Below are 22,127 nucleotides of genomic sequence, written 5' to 3' on the forward strand. Positions count from 1 at the left end.
ACTGAGATCATGTTAAAAGCATATTTCTTCAGAACAACAGCAGGACAGTTATTGATGTAATGAGTTGATGTTCTCTTTTGCACCTTGTGGCACATTAGGCAGCATTTTTGCCTTTTCCGTATTTTGTCAGTTTTTTATGAGGCCGAGCTACTAGCTTGACGCTCAGCCCAGCTCAGATGGAAAGTGTGCAAGGAGCTGGGCAGATTTGAACTTGGGACCATTCACCTCGAAGTCTGGTGCTGATGCCACTATACCCACTGGCCAGCTAACGTAATGAGTAATCACTACATAAATGACTCATTTGTTGCCATATTTTTATTTATTACAAATGATCAAAATAAATAGATATTTGTTTTTAAAATGATTGTGGTTTTTTTCAGTATATCAAAATATTCTGTTTTGCTTTACTCCATTCTATTCCATATTATAAACATTTTTGATAGTTTGCTTACAAACTCAGTCTGATCCTGGGTGCTTATGTATTATTAAGAAGCTTATTTTGATATGTTGCATTTATGCACTTGACTTTATTTTGCTATAATCAATTCTGGACAGGATAGAATCACTTTTCCATCTGTAACTCCCTTTATATATAAATATATCCAGATTTTATGGCTACTAAATAACAGATTTTTGTACATTTGTTTCAGCCAAAATGTCATTTTCATAAATCACCCAATAGCATGACAACAGGCCACATACACAAACATCAGTGCAATTTCCTACCCAGTCAACAGAAGCAATAGTGAGCAGTAATTTGTCTGCGTTCCCCCAAACTAAGTGAAAAATAGCCCTGTACATTGTTAATTTCATCAAGGCGTACACTAGAGAAATGATGAATGGGATTGCCAGATTGCAGTGCCACTTTTTGAGGTTTAAGTCCAAGCTAATTTTGAGAATATAAAATTACTAAAACTCCAAACAAAAGACAAACTCTAATACAGAAGTGTCTCTTATGTAGAATCATTTTAAATATTTTTTTCTAATGAAATGTAATTTAGTAATCTGGTGCTGGTAAATTAAATTCAGAATTTCCTGCTGGAGACCAAAGATCAATCAAGATTAGCATTCAGGTCTGCCTTGCAGATAAATAACACATTAGACCATGCTGAGTTTGAGTAAGATTTCACAGCCCTCTGTTCACTAGAAACAAACAATAGTAAAGGACTCTGGTGCTGAGATCTAGTGATTTAACTCTCAGTGCTTGAGGTTGGGATGGATGTACCTCTAACTTCCAGTTGCAGTTAGATCTTAGTTACAGCCATGTCAAACAGGCAGATGCTGAGCAGAAATTACCAAGAAACAAAGCTCAGAAAACACAGGAGGGGTGCCAAGCCTGGAAGGTTCCTGCTGCACTGGTCACCAACAGAAGCCAAGGACAGGTTGGAAAATAGCTATTAATTTGAACAAGTTAAGATTTATAATTAATGCAAAAAAGGAAATACATGCAGAAATAATGTAAAATAGAGTGAATATTCTTTTAAATACATGATATATACACAAAGTCTGCATAGTTAAAAGGATTTATAAACAAATTAAGCAATAATGCACACTGTTGGACATTTGTGATGGAACAGGTGAGTGAAAGTCAACACTGAGTTGCTGTTGACATGTTAGCAGAACTGAAGCAACCAACATTTAGGGTAAAAAAAAACAGCTTTAAGCTTTATTTTCTCTGGTAAGAACAAGTTGTCATAAATTCGATTGAATAAGAAATAGAAAAAGAGTTACATGCCATGGGCTGATCCTTTCTTCCTAACATCAAAGCTCAACCCTCCCACCATTCCCAACTCTCTCCAATCCTCCAACACTTCAACCCTTTTCACTGATCGTTACAAGCATATAAGGAATAGAAGGCAGATACTGAACAGTCCTCTCATTCAAATAGTAACTGATCCTATGCCTCATTTCCAGCTTTCCCACTCAATCTCCATACACTCTGATTCCACTAGTATCCATGTATCTACTCCTCCCAACAGGGATCGAATGCATGTCTGGGCATCCACAGCCCTCAAGTTTGAGAAGTCTAAAGATTTTAAAACCCGAGCATGAAGTTTCTCCTTATAATATTTCAGAAAGAACCGAGCTCTTAAGCCAAGGCAATTCCCATCAAGCCACCCTGAATGCCTTAGTATCCCAAACTGCAGTATTACAATATCTTATGCATCCTTTGCTGAATTCTACAATCTTTAATGATAAAAACAATCTTAACAGAATTGTGTATCAAATCCAAGTTCAAGATCCTTCAAATAACTTCATCTTCACAGACATATTATGTTCTGTAAACATACTTCAATGAACAAATAATTGCATTTCTCTAAGGTAACTGGACAATACCCTAATTTCTTTTTCCCTTCTTCAATCACAAGGTTATGCTTATTTTATTCTAATTCATGAGAGCTAATCTAATATCCGGAAAACTCTGAAAGATCAAAACCAATACATCCACCATCTGCTGGCTACCAAACTACAAAAGACCCAGGGATATATGCTTAAAGTATTCACCAATTTTCAGCTTCACTAACTACTCCAGTAATGAGCCTTATGACTAATTTAAATTGTGTAATCATATGAGAAATATAGTTTTTGTCACTATCTTATGGTGTAATTTACAGTATATCTTCATTAAAGTACATACAATGCACTTGTTTAATGCCTCTGCAATTTCCTTATTCCCCATTATGACTTATGTCTCTGCATCTAAGGAACACATTTTCTCATTCACTGACCTTCCTTTATATATATATATATATATATTTAGAAAAGCTTTTTAAATCCATTTTTGCCTCTTGTTGGTTTATTTTAATAATCTATTTTCTCTCTCTTTCTAGGATTCATTTGTTGCAGTTTTAATATCTTCTCAGGCCTTAGGCTTTCCTTTTGGCAATATTATGATCTTGTGCTTTTAAATGATTACAATCTTTAAAATTTCTCATTAGACCACTTTTCCTGAGGGTTTTCATCCATCAAGGAATATAAATCCTGTAAATCATGAGCTACTCTTTAAACATTTGTCATTGTTTATGTACTGTGATATATTTTAATTTGGTTTCCCAATCTTTCCTAGTAATCATATGTACTTAGTTTTCTTTTTACAGATTTAATATCCTAGTTTCAAACTGAAGTCAAGCACTCTCAAACCTAATAGACATTTGTAACACTTTAGGAGATGCTTCTGAGGTTACTTGTTTACTAAGGCAGAGGCGCAAAAGTCAGCAGGTTCTGGGACCTGAGAAAAAGCTGTTTGGAAGAACTTAGCAGGTCAAGCAGCACCTGTGGAGGCAAAAGGATACAGGGTCTTTATCTGAAACATTAACTATCTCTTTGCTTCTGCAGATGTGCCTGACCCACTGCATTCTTCCAGTAGTTTGATTTTTTTTTTGTTCATTCCAGCAGTCTCATCACACAGTAAATATAAACTACTGTTTGCTTGTTTAATCCTTTTCATACTGTCTTATACAGTCAATGGGCAAAAATGATTGCAGCATTTAAACTCAGAGTACTTATGCTCTCTACTATCTGAGATTATGATTTGTAACCTCCACAATCTGGATGAGTTACATGGATGTCAATCTGAATCTTGGCCTAGGAGAACAATCTCCACACATCAATTAATATATTCAAAACATTGATGAATCTATGGTCAGAAAATTGTTTAGAATAAACCACTATTTGAAAAGACACACTCTTAGTTTAGAACCTATCTCAGATGGCTGCTCAAATCCATCTCAGATCCAACTGGGCAGCATTTTGGACAACAGCATGACCATTATTTATTTCTTTATAGAAACAGCACAATAACAAGCCCTTCTGGACCACAAATCCACACTGCCCGATTATACCAATGAGACCAACTAACCTACTAACCAATATGTCTTTGAGATTTAGGAGGAAGCTGGAGTACCCAGATGAAACCCACACAGTTACAGAAAGAATGTACAAACTCCTTACAGACAGTAGCAGGAAATAAACGCAGGTCGATAGCCCTGTAATAGTGTTACACCATGCTATGCTACTGTGCTACCCATTAAATAGTGGCAGTGTGCAAGTGACATTCCACTGTAAGTTCATGCCTTCCTTCTTCAAGTCACAATGTCCCTGTGGCATTCCTATAAGCTAGGAACTGATTTATGAAAGTAGGCAGGAAGTTCCTGGCACTTTATGCTCCAAAATTGGGTTTTTTTGGAGAAAGTTGAAAGGGCATATGACTCAAGTCACAAAGATTTTAAAAGCAATTGTGAGTGGGTGATTTGTGAAACATTGAATGGGAACAGAACTAACAGTCTTGAAATAAGAATTGAAATGAGAGAATATGTATGGAGCAGGCTCATAGCTCAGAAGTTAATACTGCAGTGATGTATACAATAACAAGATAAATAAGCAAATAAGAAACTTTGGCTACTTGAATTTAGATACATTTGAGCATCACATTTAAGCAAAATGTCACCGAGGAAAACAAATACCGTGTGCAAAACTCCCTGTCAAAAATCAACAGATTGGCTAGTTTTATAGAGAGTTGAACTCCCACACCAAATACCAAGCCAAACTTCCTCCTTTTAACTCTGCATAGGTTACGACATATTCTCAGATGGTCTGTGATCAGGAACACCAACTTCTATGCAGTCGAGAACGTGAAATTATCATTACTGGAACATGGTTTTTCAATGTTGCATAAATATCTAAGAGAGTTTGCAAAGCACTATATAAAGGAAGAAAGGGTCAAATTAGAAACCTTAAAGGATTTCAACTTCCAGGATAGTCATAGACCAATATAGCATGGATACAGACCCTTTAGGCCAACCAATCCATCCTGACCATGGTGCCCACCAAGTTAGTCCCAATTTTCTGCACATCTGCATTAAAATGACTCTCCTTAAGTCCCTTTTAAATCTTTCCTCTCACTCCTAAATCTATGCCCCCTAGTTCTGGCAAAAGGCTGCTTCCACCTTATCAATGTCTCTCATGGTTGTATAAACCTCTATAAGGTCACTGGTCATTCTCTTACATCCCAAGGAATAAAGTCCTATCCTTGTCAACTTCTTCATAGTGCTGAAAACATTCTTGTAAATCTCTTCTGAACTTTATCCAGTTTATATCTTTCCTATAACAGGATGAATAAACTGTACACAGTACCCAAAGTATTGTTTCACTAACAATTTATATAACTGCAACATAATGCCCCAACTCCTATACTCATTGCCCTGACTGAAGAAGGCCAGCTTGCAAAATGGTCTTTTCACTACCCCGTCCACTTATGACACCATTTTCATCAAACTCAGCGCTGGTATTCCTAGCCCCTCTCTTCCATTACATTCCCATTCACTATATAAGTCCTATACCAGCTTGACTTGTCAAAATGCTTCACCGCACATCTATCTATATGAAATCAATTTGTCACTCCTTAGCGCACATTTCTAACTGATCAAGATCCTCTCCTGTAATCTAAAATAACCTTCTTCATTATCAATAACACCTCCTAATTTGGCGTCATCCACAAACTTACTGATCAAGCCTTGCGCATTCACATTCAAGTCATTTATATAAATTAGGAATAAGATAAGTCCTAACATTGACTATTCCATAAAATCACTTTCAGTTCTAAATCTGCTACTGATGAGATGCCTTATTTTGGTGAATGTCTCTTACTGGGCGATCTCAGATGTCCATCTTGAAATCTGAAAGGAGATGGATGGAAAAGCAATAGCCTTGGTCCCTTGATTGACTGGATAATTGGAACTAATCAAGAACAAAATTAAAGGGATTGAGTCACAGCAAAACCATAAAAGCCCAGTGAAAATACTGGACTTACCAACAGAGAAGCAAGAACAATGCAGCTACCAAGCAGGAACAGGGGGAATAACATTTTAAAATCTTTCATTTGTTTTCAAAAGTAGTAATCCTGGGTGTCCGAGCTGTTCAAATGAACGTTATTGAAATTCAAAGAGCAGATTTTCTGAGAATTCCCCGAAACTCATTATGAGTTAAAAAAAATAAAACTAATTGCTATTGTCTTTCTTCATGAAATGGGAAAGGTCCGCTGGGGGGAAAAAAACACCCGGAAATCTGCATTGAAACACAATCTGATTAATTTTAATTATCATGTAATCTCAAAGGTTCAAATATGTCAACTTACATCATTAACCCAAATTAAATTATGCCGTATTATTTAATCGGCGCCCATACAGTTTTTTTTAATTCCTTGTGCCGTTTTCTTGTCTCAGCTCCGATTTAAAGGTGTTGGGGGCGAGGGTGGCGATGAGGACTTAAAAGTACGTCGAGTCTTCTGCAGTATCATTCTGTTTATGATGGATGCCGACCAGACCACATTCGTAATCGTACATTCATTCCCCCATTCCCCACCGTCTGGCTTATAAAACCTTACCTTATTAAAGCGGCACATACAAAATGCTGGAGGAACTCAGCCGGTCAGGCAGCATTTACGAAAATGAACGAACAGTTGACCTTTCGGGCCGAGTGCCTTCGGGGTGGATCAATTAAATTATACGTTATGAAATGTTGCTGTTGCGCAATCTCAAAATAAAGTCACATTGACATTTCTCTCTCCATATTTGATCGCCAGATTTCTACTCCACTTTCTATTTAACTTTATCATTTAATGATTGGTGAACTTAATTTCATTTGTGTTGATTACTTTCGACATCTTGCCTGAGTGGTGGTACACGGTTAGTAGAACAGACACTGGGTGAGGTGAAGCCCTAATCCTGTGCTTCGGTAATTCCCGATGTGGACGAACAGTGGAGGTCGGTTAGGAGGGGCCGTTGATTCGAAATGTTGGTCATTTCTCTTTTCCACCGTCGCTGCCTGACCAGCTGAGTTTTTCCAATATTCTCTATTTTATATTTCAGTTGCTGAATCATGTTTTCATACCCCTAATTAAACATGTTGCCTTCTGCCAGTTTTACCGAGAACAATCGAGTTTGCGGCCTGGGGCAGCGATCAAAAAAAAATAAGGTAAGCGTTACAACGAAACATCCATTGTACCAGTAAGCAGTGTGTTGTAATTTTATCTCGTCCTGAAACCTGACAAAAATTTAAACGACAAGCAACACACATCAAAGTTGCTGCCTGGCCTGCTGCGTTCACCAGCAACTTTGATGTGTGTTGCTTGAATTTCCAGCATCTGCAGAATTCCTCGTGTTTGCGTTTTTAAAAATATAAACGTTTTGTTTTCCTCAACGCCTCTTAAAGTTACATTTATGAACACCTAAAACCTAAAGGGTCCCCGAAGTCCCAAACCTGAACGTTTTGTTTCTAACTCAGCATCTTATCTTCGATTTCGAGCGGCTGTTCTCCTTTGGCACGGACTGGGTCAGCAACTGATACCTAAACTCCAGCGATGCAAAGCCGGCTTAGATGTTTGTTTTCTTTGAGCCCTGACTCAACAAACATGAGCTATCTCTTGCTTATCCTTTTAGTGGAATAAATAAACAAATGGTTACTGTTGTCACTCCGTCGTCTCTATTGTCGAGGTTCGGGGGTCTGATGGAAGCAAACCCAGAAGGCCATCAGTCAGCGCAGCAATGCCTGCATCATAGCACATGCACATGGAGAGAGACGGGAGACTGTCATACATGGTGACACGATCACTGTAGTTTAAATATAAAGCAAATTTTTTTATTTACAGGATTTGTAAAGACTTGCGGATAAAGAAAATATATATATATATCTTTTATATGATGCTTTCATACACAGCCTATGACTATCAAAGTCATCTGTGGAATTCAACGTACCTACAACATCTTGCCCAACAGTATTAAAGTCTAGTCACTATTATAAATGAGGGCGTAACATCCCTTTCGTACTTTGACCAGCAAAGCAGTTGAACGATATCGATACGCCAGGAGTGGAACATTCGGCCGGTCTGAGATACGCACAGGGCTTCGACCGTTCCTTTCTCGGTTTAGTGATATTTCTCTTTGGCTTCTGAATTTTCCTGTGATTTTGTTATTTCCCCCTTTTAGTCATGACGCTGTAGTCCCACACAAACGGCTTGCATTTACAACTTCCTTTAGCTCGCTTTCTGGCTTTCCCGCAACCATAAACGGCCATGTCTAAAATTAAAAAAAGGACAACGTTGGTTTGCATTCCGAACAAACATCATGTCAAGTGTGTTCATTATTGGTGCCACCTGTCATGTCTAGGTTATCCCATCGTTTACCTTGATATATTCAGACAGCAGAGAAACAAAGGGAACTAACTGATGATTTCAACCCGAAAAACAAGTTAACTCCATCCAAGTCCAAAAGCCAATCTGCGTCAAGAGAGATTATTCGTGTCTCATCTGGTAAAACCAGGAACGAAATTCAGTCACCATTCCCGTTTTTGGGAGACATGCGTTGATAAAACAAATTAAGAATTCTACTTTGATTATTGATATTTAAACTCAATTAAAGTACAAGAATTGCACATGTTCAAAAGAGCCACTCAATATCATTGACCATGAAATTTGAAATGTAATTTCAATTCTTGGTCGATGTTTGGTCCCTCTAAAGTATATAAAGTTCTTTTTGCTTTCTTTCTATATGAAAAAATGTGAATTTCTGGAGTAGACGGTAATAAGTATTTTAGCAGACAATAAATCCAATAGATATATTGTGTTCAGTTTCTGTATTAAGGCCTTTCTTTTTGTTTCTGCAAGTCTCAGGGATACAGTTTCAACATTTGAAAGGATCAGATGTTCTGAAAGAATCAGGAAGTATCTAATTGATATTCTTAGTTCTAAAAAAAAGTTGAAAACAATCGCAAATCCACTGCCAGATCATGAATTTCGGGTTAACAAGTTTTAAAATATTTGTATGGACGTGATAAAATTAAATTATTTTAAATGGAAAATTGTACAAAGTTTAAGTATTCTCCGGGAATTGTTCAAGGCAAATATATTGATTATATGTCAGCCTGCTGCGTGTCCCACTTTGTATCTACAAACGGTTTGTAACATTAAAGTGAAACAAATATATACTGTACATTCTAGAAATCAAAGAACAATTATCTCTAATTGCTGATTAAAATTAATTTGTTCAAAGTATGTATAATGTGAAGAGGTGGTTTATAATATTCACAGAGACTGCCAGTACTATTTAGAAATTCTCACCTTTGTTCTTTGGGAAAGCCTTGAAATATTGTTTTACCAGAATATTTCGTTTTGGAGGTGATTTGCAGTTTGTGGTATTAGAAACGGAAAATATGCATTTCATTTAACAAGAAAACAGCTATTTAAAGGGATACTTATAATTTCAAGTGTATCTGAAAATCTCCTCTTTGTTCTCAGATATAATGAGTAAAAAGAAAGAAAACAGATACAACAGATCTTGAAAAAATATTAAACAGATTTTCTGTGGCCTCTGGTTTCCAAAACTGTTGAAAGAAGTTTCACGAGATCTCCAATTCTTTAATCTACTGACATCCTTAGTTAACGATAGTGCAGAAGCAAAAAGGTGGGTTGATTATTATTGTTCAGATGTGATCTAACGGAAAACAATGTCCCTTCAGAGAAAAGTTCAAAGGATTTGCGTTGCATCTTCCGCGCTTTAATATTAATTGCACCTCCATATTAAGGTGATTTGTGGTTAATTACTAACAAATAAAGAAATACGTATTCTACTTGAATAACTAATAAGAGTTTGTATAAAAGGTTTGCCTCTGTATTGTCCATATACCCCAATTGTAGCGTAACCTATGCTTCTGTTCAATTAGACAACTCCGTCTTTTATTTCCTGCTCCAATTATAAGTGTTACAAATTCCCATAGCTTAATAACAGATTCTCTTTACTTTCGCACTCTAAGCAAAGCACCCCCTTTCTACCGAATTTGACTTTCGTTAGACTTGTCTATAAAAATCTACTTTTTCCCCGATCACAAAGATCTTAAATAGACTCTGATAAAATGAAGCGAAAGATTTGGTTCGGTTAACTAATTGTGGATTATTGTTTCTGAGTTGTCTTGTTTAAAGCAACAAGCTCGATGTGCTTATCTGTTATCGTCTGGGAAAGTTTTATAAACACAAAACTGTCTGTTTATCTGAATGCATCGGACTGATTTATTGCTGCTGGGCTCTGCGAGCCGGTTCGTGTACATTCAGACATTAACACAACCGCGCACACATCACATAAACTCACGCACAGTGATTCACAGAATCACATGTAAATTCCTCGCACACAATTTCATGCATATATGAAACATTAATGCCATGCTACAATCACAGTCACACGCATATATTGGCGCGCGCGCGCACACACACACACACACACACACACACTCACTCATATACATGGACACATACAAATACATATATGCTGTAAACTTGTCCCTTTACACCTCTGCGGATGTAATTGGATACTTAATAAAACAAACCTTCACATAATAGCTCGCGCATGTATATAATGCAATTCATAAACCCACATACATACAAGAATAAACAGACGAACAGACAAATTCATACACATACAAATACAACCCTCCACACGCCCAGAGTCGGATGCACACGCTTGCGTGTGTGGTTTTTAAAACCTCGTGAAAAGTTCTGTGTTCTAGCAAAAGGTAGATTTTTACCAGGTTGACTGGATGAATGTAGCCGTTCTCATACTTGTCGTTGGCTAGGATTTGCCTCAAATGTGCGATGTAGCTGGAAGCCAGCCGCAGGGTGTCGAGTTTGGAGAGTTTCGTGTCCGGGGGGACCCAGGGTAGGGTGGTTTTGAGCCGAGAGAAGGCTTTGCTCAGCACCCGCATCCTGGCCCTCTCCCTGGCGTTTGCTGCGTTTCGCTGAACCTGTTTCCCTTCCTGGGTCACCCCATTCAAGGGAGATTTATTGGAGCTTGTCTTGCGCCTCTTTCCCGAAGACCCCCTGCCCTTTTTGGGGGACTCGTGCTCGTTGTTGGAGCTGTCTTCGTTGCTGTCGTTGGAGGTGCAGAACTCCTTGTTAGATTTCCTCTTTAATGCGTCGCATTCCTCCTCCATGCCCAGCACTTCCATTTCTTGAAGATCTTCGGCATCGCTAACGGACCCAGTGGACATGGTATCGCCACGATCTCCTGCAAGTTTAGTTTAAAGACACTGAAGAGGTTCGGAACGTGGCGCTTTTCAGCTGGAGTGAATTCCTCCACTTAGTTTGGTTGAAGACCCTGCGATCTGGATGCGACATCCGCAATTTATCTCGCTGCCGTGGAGGCGGGTCCTGGAACAAGAGGGGAGGGCTCACGGCGTTTTGACAGACGCTGGTAGCGCGCGATTCTCAGTTGGGATACTTGTTCCGGAAACTTTACAGAGATTCGACATTTTGCGACTAGTCTATAAAACAAATCTGGAAATTCTTTAGCAATTACAACTAGATGATTTGACACGAATAGAACTTAATCTGTTGACGAAGTTCAAGGTATTTATATTATAAGCAATTTAAAGAAAATATCCACTTACATGTTTTATGGTTATATTTTCTGTAAATATACTATTAACTTATAAAGGAAGTCGCTCCGAATGGCTTTCTTTTACGATTTCTCGACTCAACAAACGCTTTCTGTTCAACCCTGATGGGCCCGGTTCACCAGCTTCAAAAGAATTACCGGAGTCGCAGACTTCAATTATTATATATATTAATTTATGTGCACGGATTCCTTTACCCCACGCAATTTAAAATAAAATATTAAACAGGCGTGTTAACATAACTAGGTAAAAGGAACTAATTGTAACTTCAAAAACAAAACATACATTCTTCAAAAACAGGTGAAATGTCCATTAAACTATTGGTGTTTCTGTGTTTTGCCTTCTTCTCTACCTACTTCACAATATCGATTACACTTCACGATTACTTAATCAGCCTTAACTTACTCTGGGTAGTCCTAAGACCGTGAAAAGCCCCAACTAAGTAAGACCTTAACACCCCTTCCCTATTCGCTCATTCGTGGTTCGAGGAATAAAATATGTCTTTGGAAACAACTTCATCCATATTCTAATTGAGCAAAGTTTTGTTTATAATTAGGGAAATTCCGCCGTTGAACTAAAACCGGCCTTTTGTCTTTACAACATTTCTCCAGTTTGAAAAGCAGGATGCCCATATATGTTTGCTCCAAGTTTGTCCCTTGGTTTTTAAAAAAATCCCAAGCCCTTCTTGGGAAACCACCATTCATTCTAACGGCGCTTGGAAATGCTGGTTTATAGTGCGATCTTTTATTGTTTCCAATTTCGCAGTTACTCCTCATCACCATACATCATTGTCCAATCTGCAAATCGCCTGATATACCTGCGTCAACAAAAAGGCGAGGGAGAGGGAGAGGGAGAGGGAGGGAGAGGGGGGGGGGAGGGGAGAGAGAGAGAGAGAGAGAGAGAGAGAGAGAGAGACGGAGGAACGGACGAACGATCGGGAATTTGAGGAAATAGAATGATGAGATCCTCTTTTGCTCTGCTTTAAGACTTGAGTTTAAAGTTTCTCCTGGGCCTCGGAAAACAATGGCTTATGTGCGGAAACGCGGGAGCTCCAAGAGGCCACACATTTTGTGCTGGTTCTCCGCGTGAACGTCAATAGCTATGAATAAAACCTGATGCTGTCTTTCAGTCATAAAGCCAACGTTCAGTCCATGCCTGGATCATGGTACTTTCCACTTGCGTTGAATCCCTATTTTCATCACCTTCCTTTTGTATCTTCAGCTTAGCTGGGACCATTCCTGTTGGGGGGGGGTGTGGTGAAGTTGAGCGCCTAGCGGATTTCTCGCCAGCATCATTGGCTTATAGAATGTAAACCAAGGAGGCAGTAAATTCTGAAAATGTAAAGACAGCCGTGCGAGATTTATGAAGTCTGTGATTCTCTGTTCTCGGACTTGTTTGTGCAGGTGGGGAGAGAAATGATTGCCCGTAGGTAAGATTTATGATAGAAATGATTGATTTCGTAATGAATAAAAGGCAGAGGATGGGAGAGATTAATGGCAATCATCAGCTAAGATCCAGTCTCGGACCAAAGCGGTCAAACCTGAGAAAAGGAAGGGTTTGGAAATATTATAAGGAGGAAATATCATGAAAAGATATTTAGAGCTGGGCTTGGCAGAATATTCATATTATTTATATAAAATGGACATTCCTTGGATTAATTAAAGGATATTATTTTATATAAATTTTATTATAGTGTCAATTTTAGGCATTAAAATATCTATACGTCTTTAAATGTTTATCATAATATTATTAAAACTTTATCAACTACCTGTGATAGATGATGTCCTTCAAACATATCAGTAGGGGTCATTTTGAAAGCCCGCCATGTTTCTCCTCCAGCCGTTCAACATTTCCATTTTATAATGCATTAAAATTAAATCTTAGTTCTGAGAAATGATCTTTACTGATTTCGATAGGAGAGAGCTGGTCAGCTCCTGTTGCTCAGAGTTGAGCCCAGGGTGAAAATAGACCAAAGTATTTGTCCAGCTAATATAGTCGAATACTGCGGACGTTTTTGGAGCGGGAAATAGACCACACCTAGAATAACAGTTACTCTCCGTTGTAGACTGCCATTCCACTAACGAAAGTAACGAAGCGATGGGAATGGCTGGAAGTCCCAAGTCCATGTCAGGTAGGATCGCCAGTTGCAATCTCTCGTTAATTCTTTGGGTCCTCTGATTGTAAAGTGACAAATGGTTTACCGTTGATTAGGAATGATACGAAATTAAACAACTCAGCCCGTGCTTTCACTGAAGATATCTAGAGTCTGAAGCCTGATGCATTTTTTAAGCTAATGGGCGGCCTGTTTCCCAATTTGAAAAGCAGAGCATTATCTTCGGAGAAGGCAGGACATTAGTGACAGCTGAGCTTAAGTTCTCAGTGTGGCCCGAAATCGTGCTGCTTCATTACTGCACTTTGCACAAGTTAGTGACTGGCTCAGATCCCGCACTGTTAGAACTGCAAAAAGGAGCGAACAGAACTGTGGTTATTGCACCTCCTTTCTCCGCGTAGGACGACTTATTTCATTCAGTTTAATTTGATGTTTATTGGTATTTATTGTCCCATTTTGTTCATGGTAAAACATTCAATAATGTTTTCCTCTACTATCTTTTGCAGTCTCACTACTGCTGAAGAGGATTTAACTGAATGACAATTGCTCTTCAGATTACATGCCGGTTACCCTATGCTAGCTGCTGTCTTTACCCTTCACTTCGTAATAGCGCGACAACAGTGTCTCTTTGCTACATTATCCTCATGTTTTAGAGAAGTTTACAAGAAGATCTTGTAATTGTCAAATGTTGCAATCTGAAACTGAACAGATCTCGGTTTCATTCCAATTGCTCTTAGCTTGCACCTCATATTGTCAGAAATACCGATACTGATTCACATTTACACTAATCTCTGGAACGCATCAAAGCCGAACATACGACACCGACTTGATTTTATGACCTTAAGTTCGATTTTTACAGAGCTTTAGTCCTGAAACCTACAGTGCGGGTAGGCTCCTTCTCTCATCATAAGAGCATAAGACGGTATGATAAAGGAGCAGAATTAGGCCGTTCGGTCCATTGAGTTCGCTCCGCCATTCTGTCATGGCTGATTTATTATTCCTCTCAAGCCCATTATCCTGCCTTGTCCCCGTAACCTTTGCCGCCTTGACTAATCAAGAACCTATCAACCTCCGCTTTAAATATACTCAATGACTTGGCCTCCACTGTCATCTGTGGCAATGATTTCGACCGATTCACTGCCCAATGGCTAAAGAAATCCCTCCTCATCTGTTCTAAATGGACATCCCCCTATTTTGAGGGCGTTCCCTCAGGCCCTAGACTCCCCACTATCGGAAACATCCTCTCCATATCCACTCTGTCTAGGTTTTTTTTTAATATTGGAGAGGTTTCAATGAGATCCCCCCCACCCCCATTCTTCTGAACTCCAGCGAGTAGTAGCCCAGTGCCAACAAATGCTCCTCATATGTTAACCCTTTCATTCCTGGAGTTATTCTCGTGAACGTCCTCTGGACCTTCTCCAATGCCAGCCCAAATCTGCTCACAATAATCCAAGTTCGGTCTGTCCAATGCCTTATAAAACGCCTTGGAAATCACGTACACCGCTGCCTAACTTATTGATCTTCACCAGTATTGCAATAATTCATTTTACACGGCACGTGACCAAATCATCGCGGCTCACAGGCCGCAGAATACAAATGTAACAAACACGAGAAAATCTGCAGATAACAGGAATTCTGCAGATGCTGGAAGTTCAAGCAACACACATCAAAGTTGCTGGTGAACGAAGCAGGCCAAGCAGCATCTATAGGAAGAGGCGCAGTCGACGTTTCAGGCCGAGACCCTTCGTCAGGACTAACTGAAGGAAGAGTGAGTAAGGGATTTGAAAGCTGGAGGGGGAGGGGGAGATGCAAAATGATAGGAGAAGACAGGAGGGGGAGGGATAGAGCCGAGAGCTGGACAGGTGATTGGCAAAGGGGATATGAGAGGATCGTAGGACAGGAGGTCCGGGAAGAAAGACAAGGGGGGGGGTGACCCAGAGGATGGGCAAGAGGTATATTAGGAGGGACAGAGGGAGAAAAAGGAGAGTGAGAGAAAGAATGTGTGCATAAAAATGAGTAACAGATGGGGTACGATCTGCAGATGTTGGAAACCCAAAGCAACGCACACAAAATGCTGGAGGATCTCAGCACTCTAGTCAACATCTGCGGAAAACAGTAAACAGTCGACTTCGGGCCGAGACCCTTCATCAGGACCATGCATCAATTTCGGATTTCACAGTTGTCAGTGAAATACGATAACTTGACGTGTTTTCGTAGCCTGAACCATGTGCCTGAACCCGTGAAGATTCGTTTGTTCAGCCAATCTGTTGAGTTCATCGCGCAGTTTAGTCATATTAAATAGATGTTAGATCGTTAATGATTATTAGAGACTGGAGAGGCAATGGGAAAGGACTAATAAGGTAGCCAGAGGCGTTGGGAAGTCGCGGTAAATCATCACTGGAAACGATCATTTGGTTGGCAGCTACTGAATGATAGGCTCAAACCTAGTCTGTTTAGTGAATTAATATTAAGCCTTTAGTTACATGGGTAAGAAATCTTGACCTATTTTGACGAAAAAAATTGACCTGTTCTAATATCAGGTCAGATGTTCTAATGAAGCAGAGTCTCAAAAATGTCCTTAAATGTGTATAAATAAAAATAAATAAAACCACTGCAATGAAGTCCATTTTCAATGGCAAGATACCAAGATGTTTTCAAACTACATGTTTGATGTGTGATACCTTCATCAAGAAAATGATGAGTTTGATCGTCAGAATTATAACCTAAAGATCAAATGCAAGACCAAATGTAGATTAGATGGAATAATCTGTATCAATGCTGACTATCTGCCAGATATGTGATCTATGTGCCATTGACATATTTTCTGAAAAGATCGTCCTTAGAAATATCCTCTTCAGATTATCCCAGTGTTATTTTAAATAAACACTGATAATTTGGCAAAATCTAGGTAGGAATATTGTATTCTAAGGGAAGATCATTGCTTCATTAAAAATTCAAGCACTGTGAAAGAGGGATTTAAGTCTAAACCTGCCATATCAGGAGGAATGTTCATACTCCTTTGCTTAAAAAGCACATCATATAACAGCTGGCGAATATATCACACACTCAAGTCCACAACAAATTTATCACTCGATCATTTTAGTTTAATTCTCTGGGTTCACCACTTCATAAAAACTGAATATTTTACTTAAGGGATAGATAAGGTGACACTACAGAGGTTAAGTCACCCATTTAGATATAACAGATTAAGTAGATTGTATGCATTGCTGGCTAAAAATATGTATAATTTCTGCTTTCTATAAGGAACTTAATGATCACTGACATGAAGAACTTTCATTTACACAATGCTGTTCATGTTCTTTCCTTTAGGTTCAAGGGCCAGAAACCTCTGAAGTGCAATGTGTGCAATAACTGACGAGTAACCATAACATTTCTTTTGGTCCATCCCTCTCATTGATGAGCCCAATTACCCTCCATAACTTTCTGGTGTGGTATCGTAACCCTTACATGCTGCAATTTCCTAACTGAAGGTTTACAGACAAAGAAAATAATGGAGGAAGGAGAAACAGTAAAAAGCTGAAAAAGTATCAAAATGGATGGCTTACAATAAAAATGGCTAGTTCTGCTGAAGACTGGGAAATTAGTTACCTGAAGTTGTAGAAGTTTATGTCTTAAGTCTAAATGGCTGCAATGTAGCACATGTGTTCAATCCTCAGGAACAAATCAGGACTCCTTATTGCCTGCCACATAATTTATCATCCCAGATTCAGTGTGGTTTCTCAAGCTCACATTGGTCACTGTCACTGGAGTGCAGGAAGTCAAAGAGGTCAGAGTGAGAATGTGATAGAAAATTTAGTGGCAGACAATTAGGACCTCTGATTCACACCCACAAACTAAATGGGGGTGCTTCACAAAGTGGTCATTCAATGTGGGGGAAACACATTATGAACACAAAATGCAATATGCAAGACTGTAATACATACAAGTCGGTCACTATTTCACCTGGAAATACTACCCTCATTTTTTCCCCTATTTATTTTCTGTCTAAATGCTCTCATGAACTTATTGACAGATGATCCCTACAACTTATTCCCATAGCAATTCAAGCCTATCAGAAACATTCCATTTCTCTTCTCTGTCTCACCCCTAATTCGTCTGCAATTTAAAACGAACTTGATTTTTCTCTTTCCCAGTCTGACTAAAGGGCTATGACCTGAAATCTCAATTGTACTATCAATGTCAGAGCGGCAACCCTTTCTAAACATATCTTCTGGTGTAGGAACAGAAAATGCTGGAAAATCTCATTCACGTTGTTTCCAGAGTTATCTGTTTCTATATGAATGGCTATGTTCTGAATGGGTGAGATCTCTGTTAGTGGAGCAGTTCCAGATAATTTCAACACAGCATTAGACTCCATGCTGTCCAACTGCTGGATATACCAGGGGTCCCTGACCAAAGTAAAAAGGTAACATGGGAGAATAATCGCAGATGCACAGGTAATATATCAGTTTATCTGAAGTATTTATCCCCCGCTTTGAAGATAGCCAATCATAATGCAATATACACAACACCTGCAGTGACTTCATGGTACCTTGTCCCCCCTCATCGACTGAGTCCAGTCAGTAAACATTATCAGGCTATTAAACCAAACATACACATTTCATCAATCATACAGAGACACTAGAATGATCAGGAGTGTGATTGCTGCTCTCCATAGGCACATAATTGTTCAGTTAGCTTCAGACTGGGAATTAAACCAAAGAACAGTTCTTTAAAAAAATTTAATATACTCGCAATGAGTACAGCAAAGCTCTCCCAATTCTATTGATTTACTCAAAAACATATTTTCCAACAAATAAATTCAGCACCATCATTAACAGCTTCATTGTGAACACTTCTTTGAAATAACAAGTGATTTTATTTTACGGTGTCAGTCTTTTTCAGCTTCCATTATATTTACTAGCATGTTCATCTTATGCTTGGGCCCAAAGGTACAACAAGGATAAAAACTTCCTTAGGCAGCCTTATTGTCATATATAACCAAAGACCACTGATTTGTAGCTTTGTGTCTATAAAGCTAAAAGTGCTCCAAAATTAGTTAATCATCCATTTGAAGTTAATGGTTATAGTGGATTTTTGATTAAACTGCTCCAGTTTGTTTCAATGTTGTCCACAGCAGACTTCTGCAGTCTGTTTATTTTTCATTTTCTCATTCTGTAATCCAACAAACAGTTAGTTTAACTTCAAAACACACTCCCTTTGGAAAAGCACACATTTTCAGTGTGGGATCCCAATGGTACATCAATAACATATTTCTCTGGATGTCATGGGTGACATTTTATACTTTCACCTCTGGGATCTGGGTTCAAAGCCAGTACCAACTAATGGGATGGATGCGTTTGCAATCTATTTATGTGATGTAAGTGTGGGCAGTTTTAGCCCTGTTTATAATCTGCACTGGCCTTTAGGTCAGAACTGCCCTACATTTGCTGCTAATTGCTAACATCAGGGTGACTAATATGAAAATGTTACTTCATGCAGTTTAAAGTGATCTTTGTTGATGGGTTCAGACATTTAGTAATTAGTTCAGACAGTTTTGCTCTGATTCTTACTGGTTTAAACCTGGCCTTGAAGTGGCTAATGTTGCCTAAAATGGAAAATGTTTATTTGCCAGTACTAGCATCCATCATCTCGAAGAGCAAAAATTTAAGAAGCATATTCTCCCACATTAGCAAAGAAGTTTTGATCTTACACCACTACACGTAATGCTATCTGATCTTTGTACATTTTTAAGTAATATTCGTAAATTAGGCATGTTAATTAGAAATAAGATCATTAATAATTTAAACCAACTGAATGCATTTGTTTTGAGATGCAATGTATGACATGATATCATTATTGCAAATTTAGGAAGGGCTGGGACGGACACAAGTACAGTTTAATCGAGCATTTATGACTGATTTATTAATGGCAAATGAATAAACATAAATTATGCTGTAACACTTTGGAGAACAGAATTAATTGCAGCATTAATCCTTAGCTTATCCTGAACTAAAGATTTCTGCAATTTCAGGACATTCAAATGGCCTGGTTTAAGTTTAAGGCTGAATTACTATTAAATCTGAGAGTCCAGATAAGCTCGTCAACCATATAACGTGCTTGCTCACTGATCATTAAAATGTGCATAGATCACGTGAGCAATATGATGCAGCACCACTGTTAATTGCTCTTTGACTATTTTGTCTCTACTTAATAACAAATTACCACTGTTGATTTCCTTCTTCTAGTTCTCCATTTTAAATTTTAACAAAAAAAGTCGCATTGAGAGGTTTAACTTTAAAAATTGAATCTGTTCATTCAGGTATCATCCTGACATTGATCTTCTTACGTCTAATGATTCATCCTACCATCCTACATTCACTTAACTTGAAATCTGCCTTCTTCCTGCACTGAGTTCAATAAAATTGCCTTCTGCACTCTCAGTAATCTTTAATACTAACACCTACTTTTCCTTGGCCAAATATTTTCTGGTATCATTGAAGGTAATTTGGCTCAGAATCTGGCCCCAAGCTTCACCTCTTCTCCCTTTACAAAATGTGCTCATTCTGTTCTGTCTAAGAGTTGCCTTATTTCCAAGGTATATTGTACCCTTTCTTGCTCATCTATCACTCAAACCAGTGTACTGATGATGCCATAGCCTCGGCCCTCCACTCCATCCTATCCCACCTTGAAAATGATGCCTCACACACCAGGTTATTGTTCGTCAATTTTAGTTCAGTGTTTAACAAGATCGGCCCTCAGAGGATGGTGGGTAAACTTTCCTCACTGGGACTCGTGTCTTCTCTGTAACTGGGTCTTGGACTTCTTGATGGAAAGACCCCTGTCTTGCAACCAATCTTGCTGAGCACTGGTGCCCCCAGAGCTGTGTGCTCAACCCACTCATGACTGCACTGCCAGATTCAACTGAAACTACCTCATCGAGTTCACTGATGATACAGCAGTAGTTGGCCTCATCAGCAACAATGACGAGTTTACATACAGAGAGGAGGCAGTGAGGGTTATCAAATGGTGTGAGGACAGTAACTTGAATCTCAAAATGGACAAGACAAAAGAGATGATTGTGGACATCAGAAAAGCACAGGTTAACCACCCTCCATTGCACATCAGTGGTTCTGCCATAGAGAGTGAAGAGCACAAAGTTCCTTAGTGTTCACATAATGGATGATCTAACCTGGACCAACAGCGTTTTCTCATTCGTCAAGGAGGCACAGCAGCATCTATATTTTCTGAGGCGATCAAACATGCAAAGCTCCCTGTACCCACTCCAACAACTTTCTACAGGAACAAAATCGAGAATGTCCTGTCTGGCTGTATCATTGTGTGGTACAGAAACTGCAAGGCATTGGACCACATGAACCTACACAGGACAGTAAAAGCTGCTGAGAAGATCACCAGCATCTCCCTCCCTCTATTTGTGACATTTACCAGGAGCAAAGGGCCTGAGGCATTGTTAGGGATCCTGACCACCCATCCCACAATCTATTTGACCCACTACCATTAGGAAGCAGGTATAGGAGCATCAGGACTAAAACTACCTGACTGGATAACTGAGGTCTCATCACTAGGATTGAGAGCTGTTTACTGTTAACTGCTTACCTGTGCTGCACACTACATACACTTTGAAATTTCTGTTGCGTATATGTTATTAACTTATTTATGGTAGTACATTGTTTTGTGTGCTGTGTGTGATATATGTTTGATGGGTGCACTGTGGCCCAGAGGAAAGTTGTTTTGTTTGATTGTATAAATGTACAGTCAGCTGACAATGAACCTGAACTTGAACTTTTCAAATATTCCATCACAATATTGCTCTGTGCCCATTTCTGTTTAATTCCCTTATTTGTAGTTATCTTGTTCAGGGTATCCAAGGCTGTTGTGGTGATCAGCATCATCAATGATTACCATAAATGTGGTAGACTAACTTTGATTATCTTCCTCAGACTCTTCACAGCTCTGTTGTTTATCCTCTTTTTTTGTATCTCTTCCACATTCTGCTTCGAAGACCTACTTCTTCTCATTTCAGATCCTACTTATCCAAACTCAGCCAACAAAACTTCTACACTGACTTTTCTGCTTGCTCTATCCTTGTCCCTATTTTTCCCCACAGTCTGACTGTATTATTCACCGACACTAGATAGATTTAATATACCAAGTTACCCCAACAATATCAAGATGAACGAGATTGCAAATGCTGGAATCTGGAGCAAAAAGCAAACTGATCAAGGAACTCAGTGGACCAGGCAGCATCTGCAAAGGGAATTGAACAGATCTGCATCCAGATGAAGGAGCTCGACCCGAAATGTTGACAGTCCATTTCCCTCTACACTTGCTGCCTGACCAGCTGAAATCTTTCAGCACATTTTTTCTTACCCTGAAAATATCCAGATCAACCTGCTCTCCACCGCCTTTCACACCAGGATCACAATGATCCACTATTTTGGAATTCGTGAAAACAAGTTATGGATTTCCACGAACATTATTTACTTAATTATCATCATCCCAAATTAAGCCAATATATTTGATGCCCTCTGATGCTTTCTAATCTATCCCATTGATCCCT

The 22,127-nt window shown here is 39.0% G+C and overlaps 1 protein-coding gene across 1 annotated transcript; it reads right to left on the reverse strand.

The window, feature by feature from the left end:
* Positions 1-309: 309 nt before the first annotated feature.
* On the reverse strand, positions 310-11,153 carry tcf21 (transcription factor 21). The gene is made up of 2 exons (XM_063040411.1): positions 10,570-11,153; positions 310-8,072 (listed from the first exon to the last, which is right to left on the reverse strand). Exons 1-2 carry the CDS (start codon positions 11,029-11,031, stop codon positions 7,983-7,985), a joined length of 552 nt encoding a protein of 183 aa, XP_062896481.1. The 5' UTR covers positions 11,032-11,153; the 3' UTR covers positions 310-7,982.
* Between the last annotated feature and the right edge of the window lie 10,974 nt (positions 11,154-22,127).

This window comes from Mobula hypostoma, chromosome 2 (assembly GCF_963921235.1).
Source record: "Mobula hypostoma chromosome 2, sMobHyp1.1, whole genome shotgun sequence".
NCBI lineage: Eukaryota > Metazoa > Chordata > Chondrichthyes > Myliobatiformes > Myliobatidae > Mobula > Mobula hypostoma.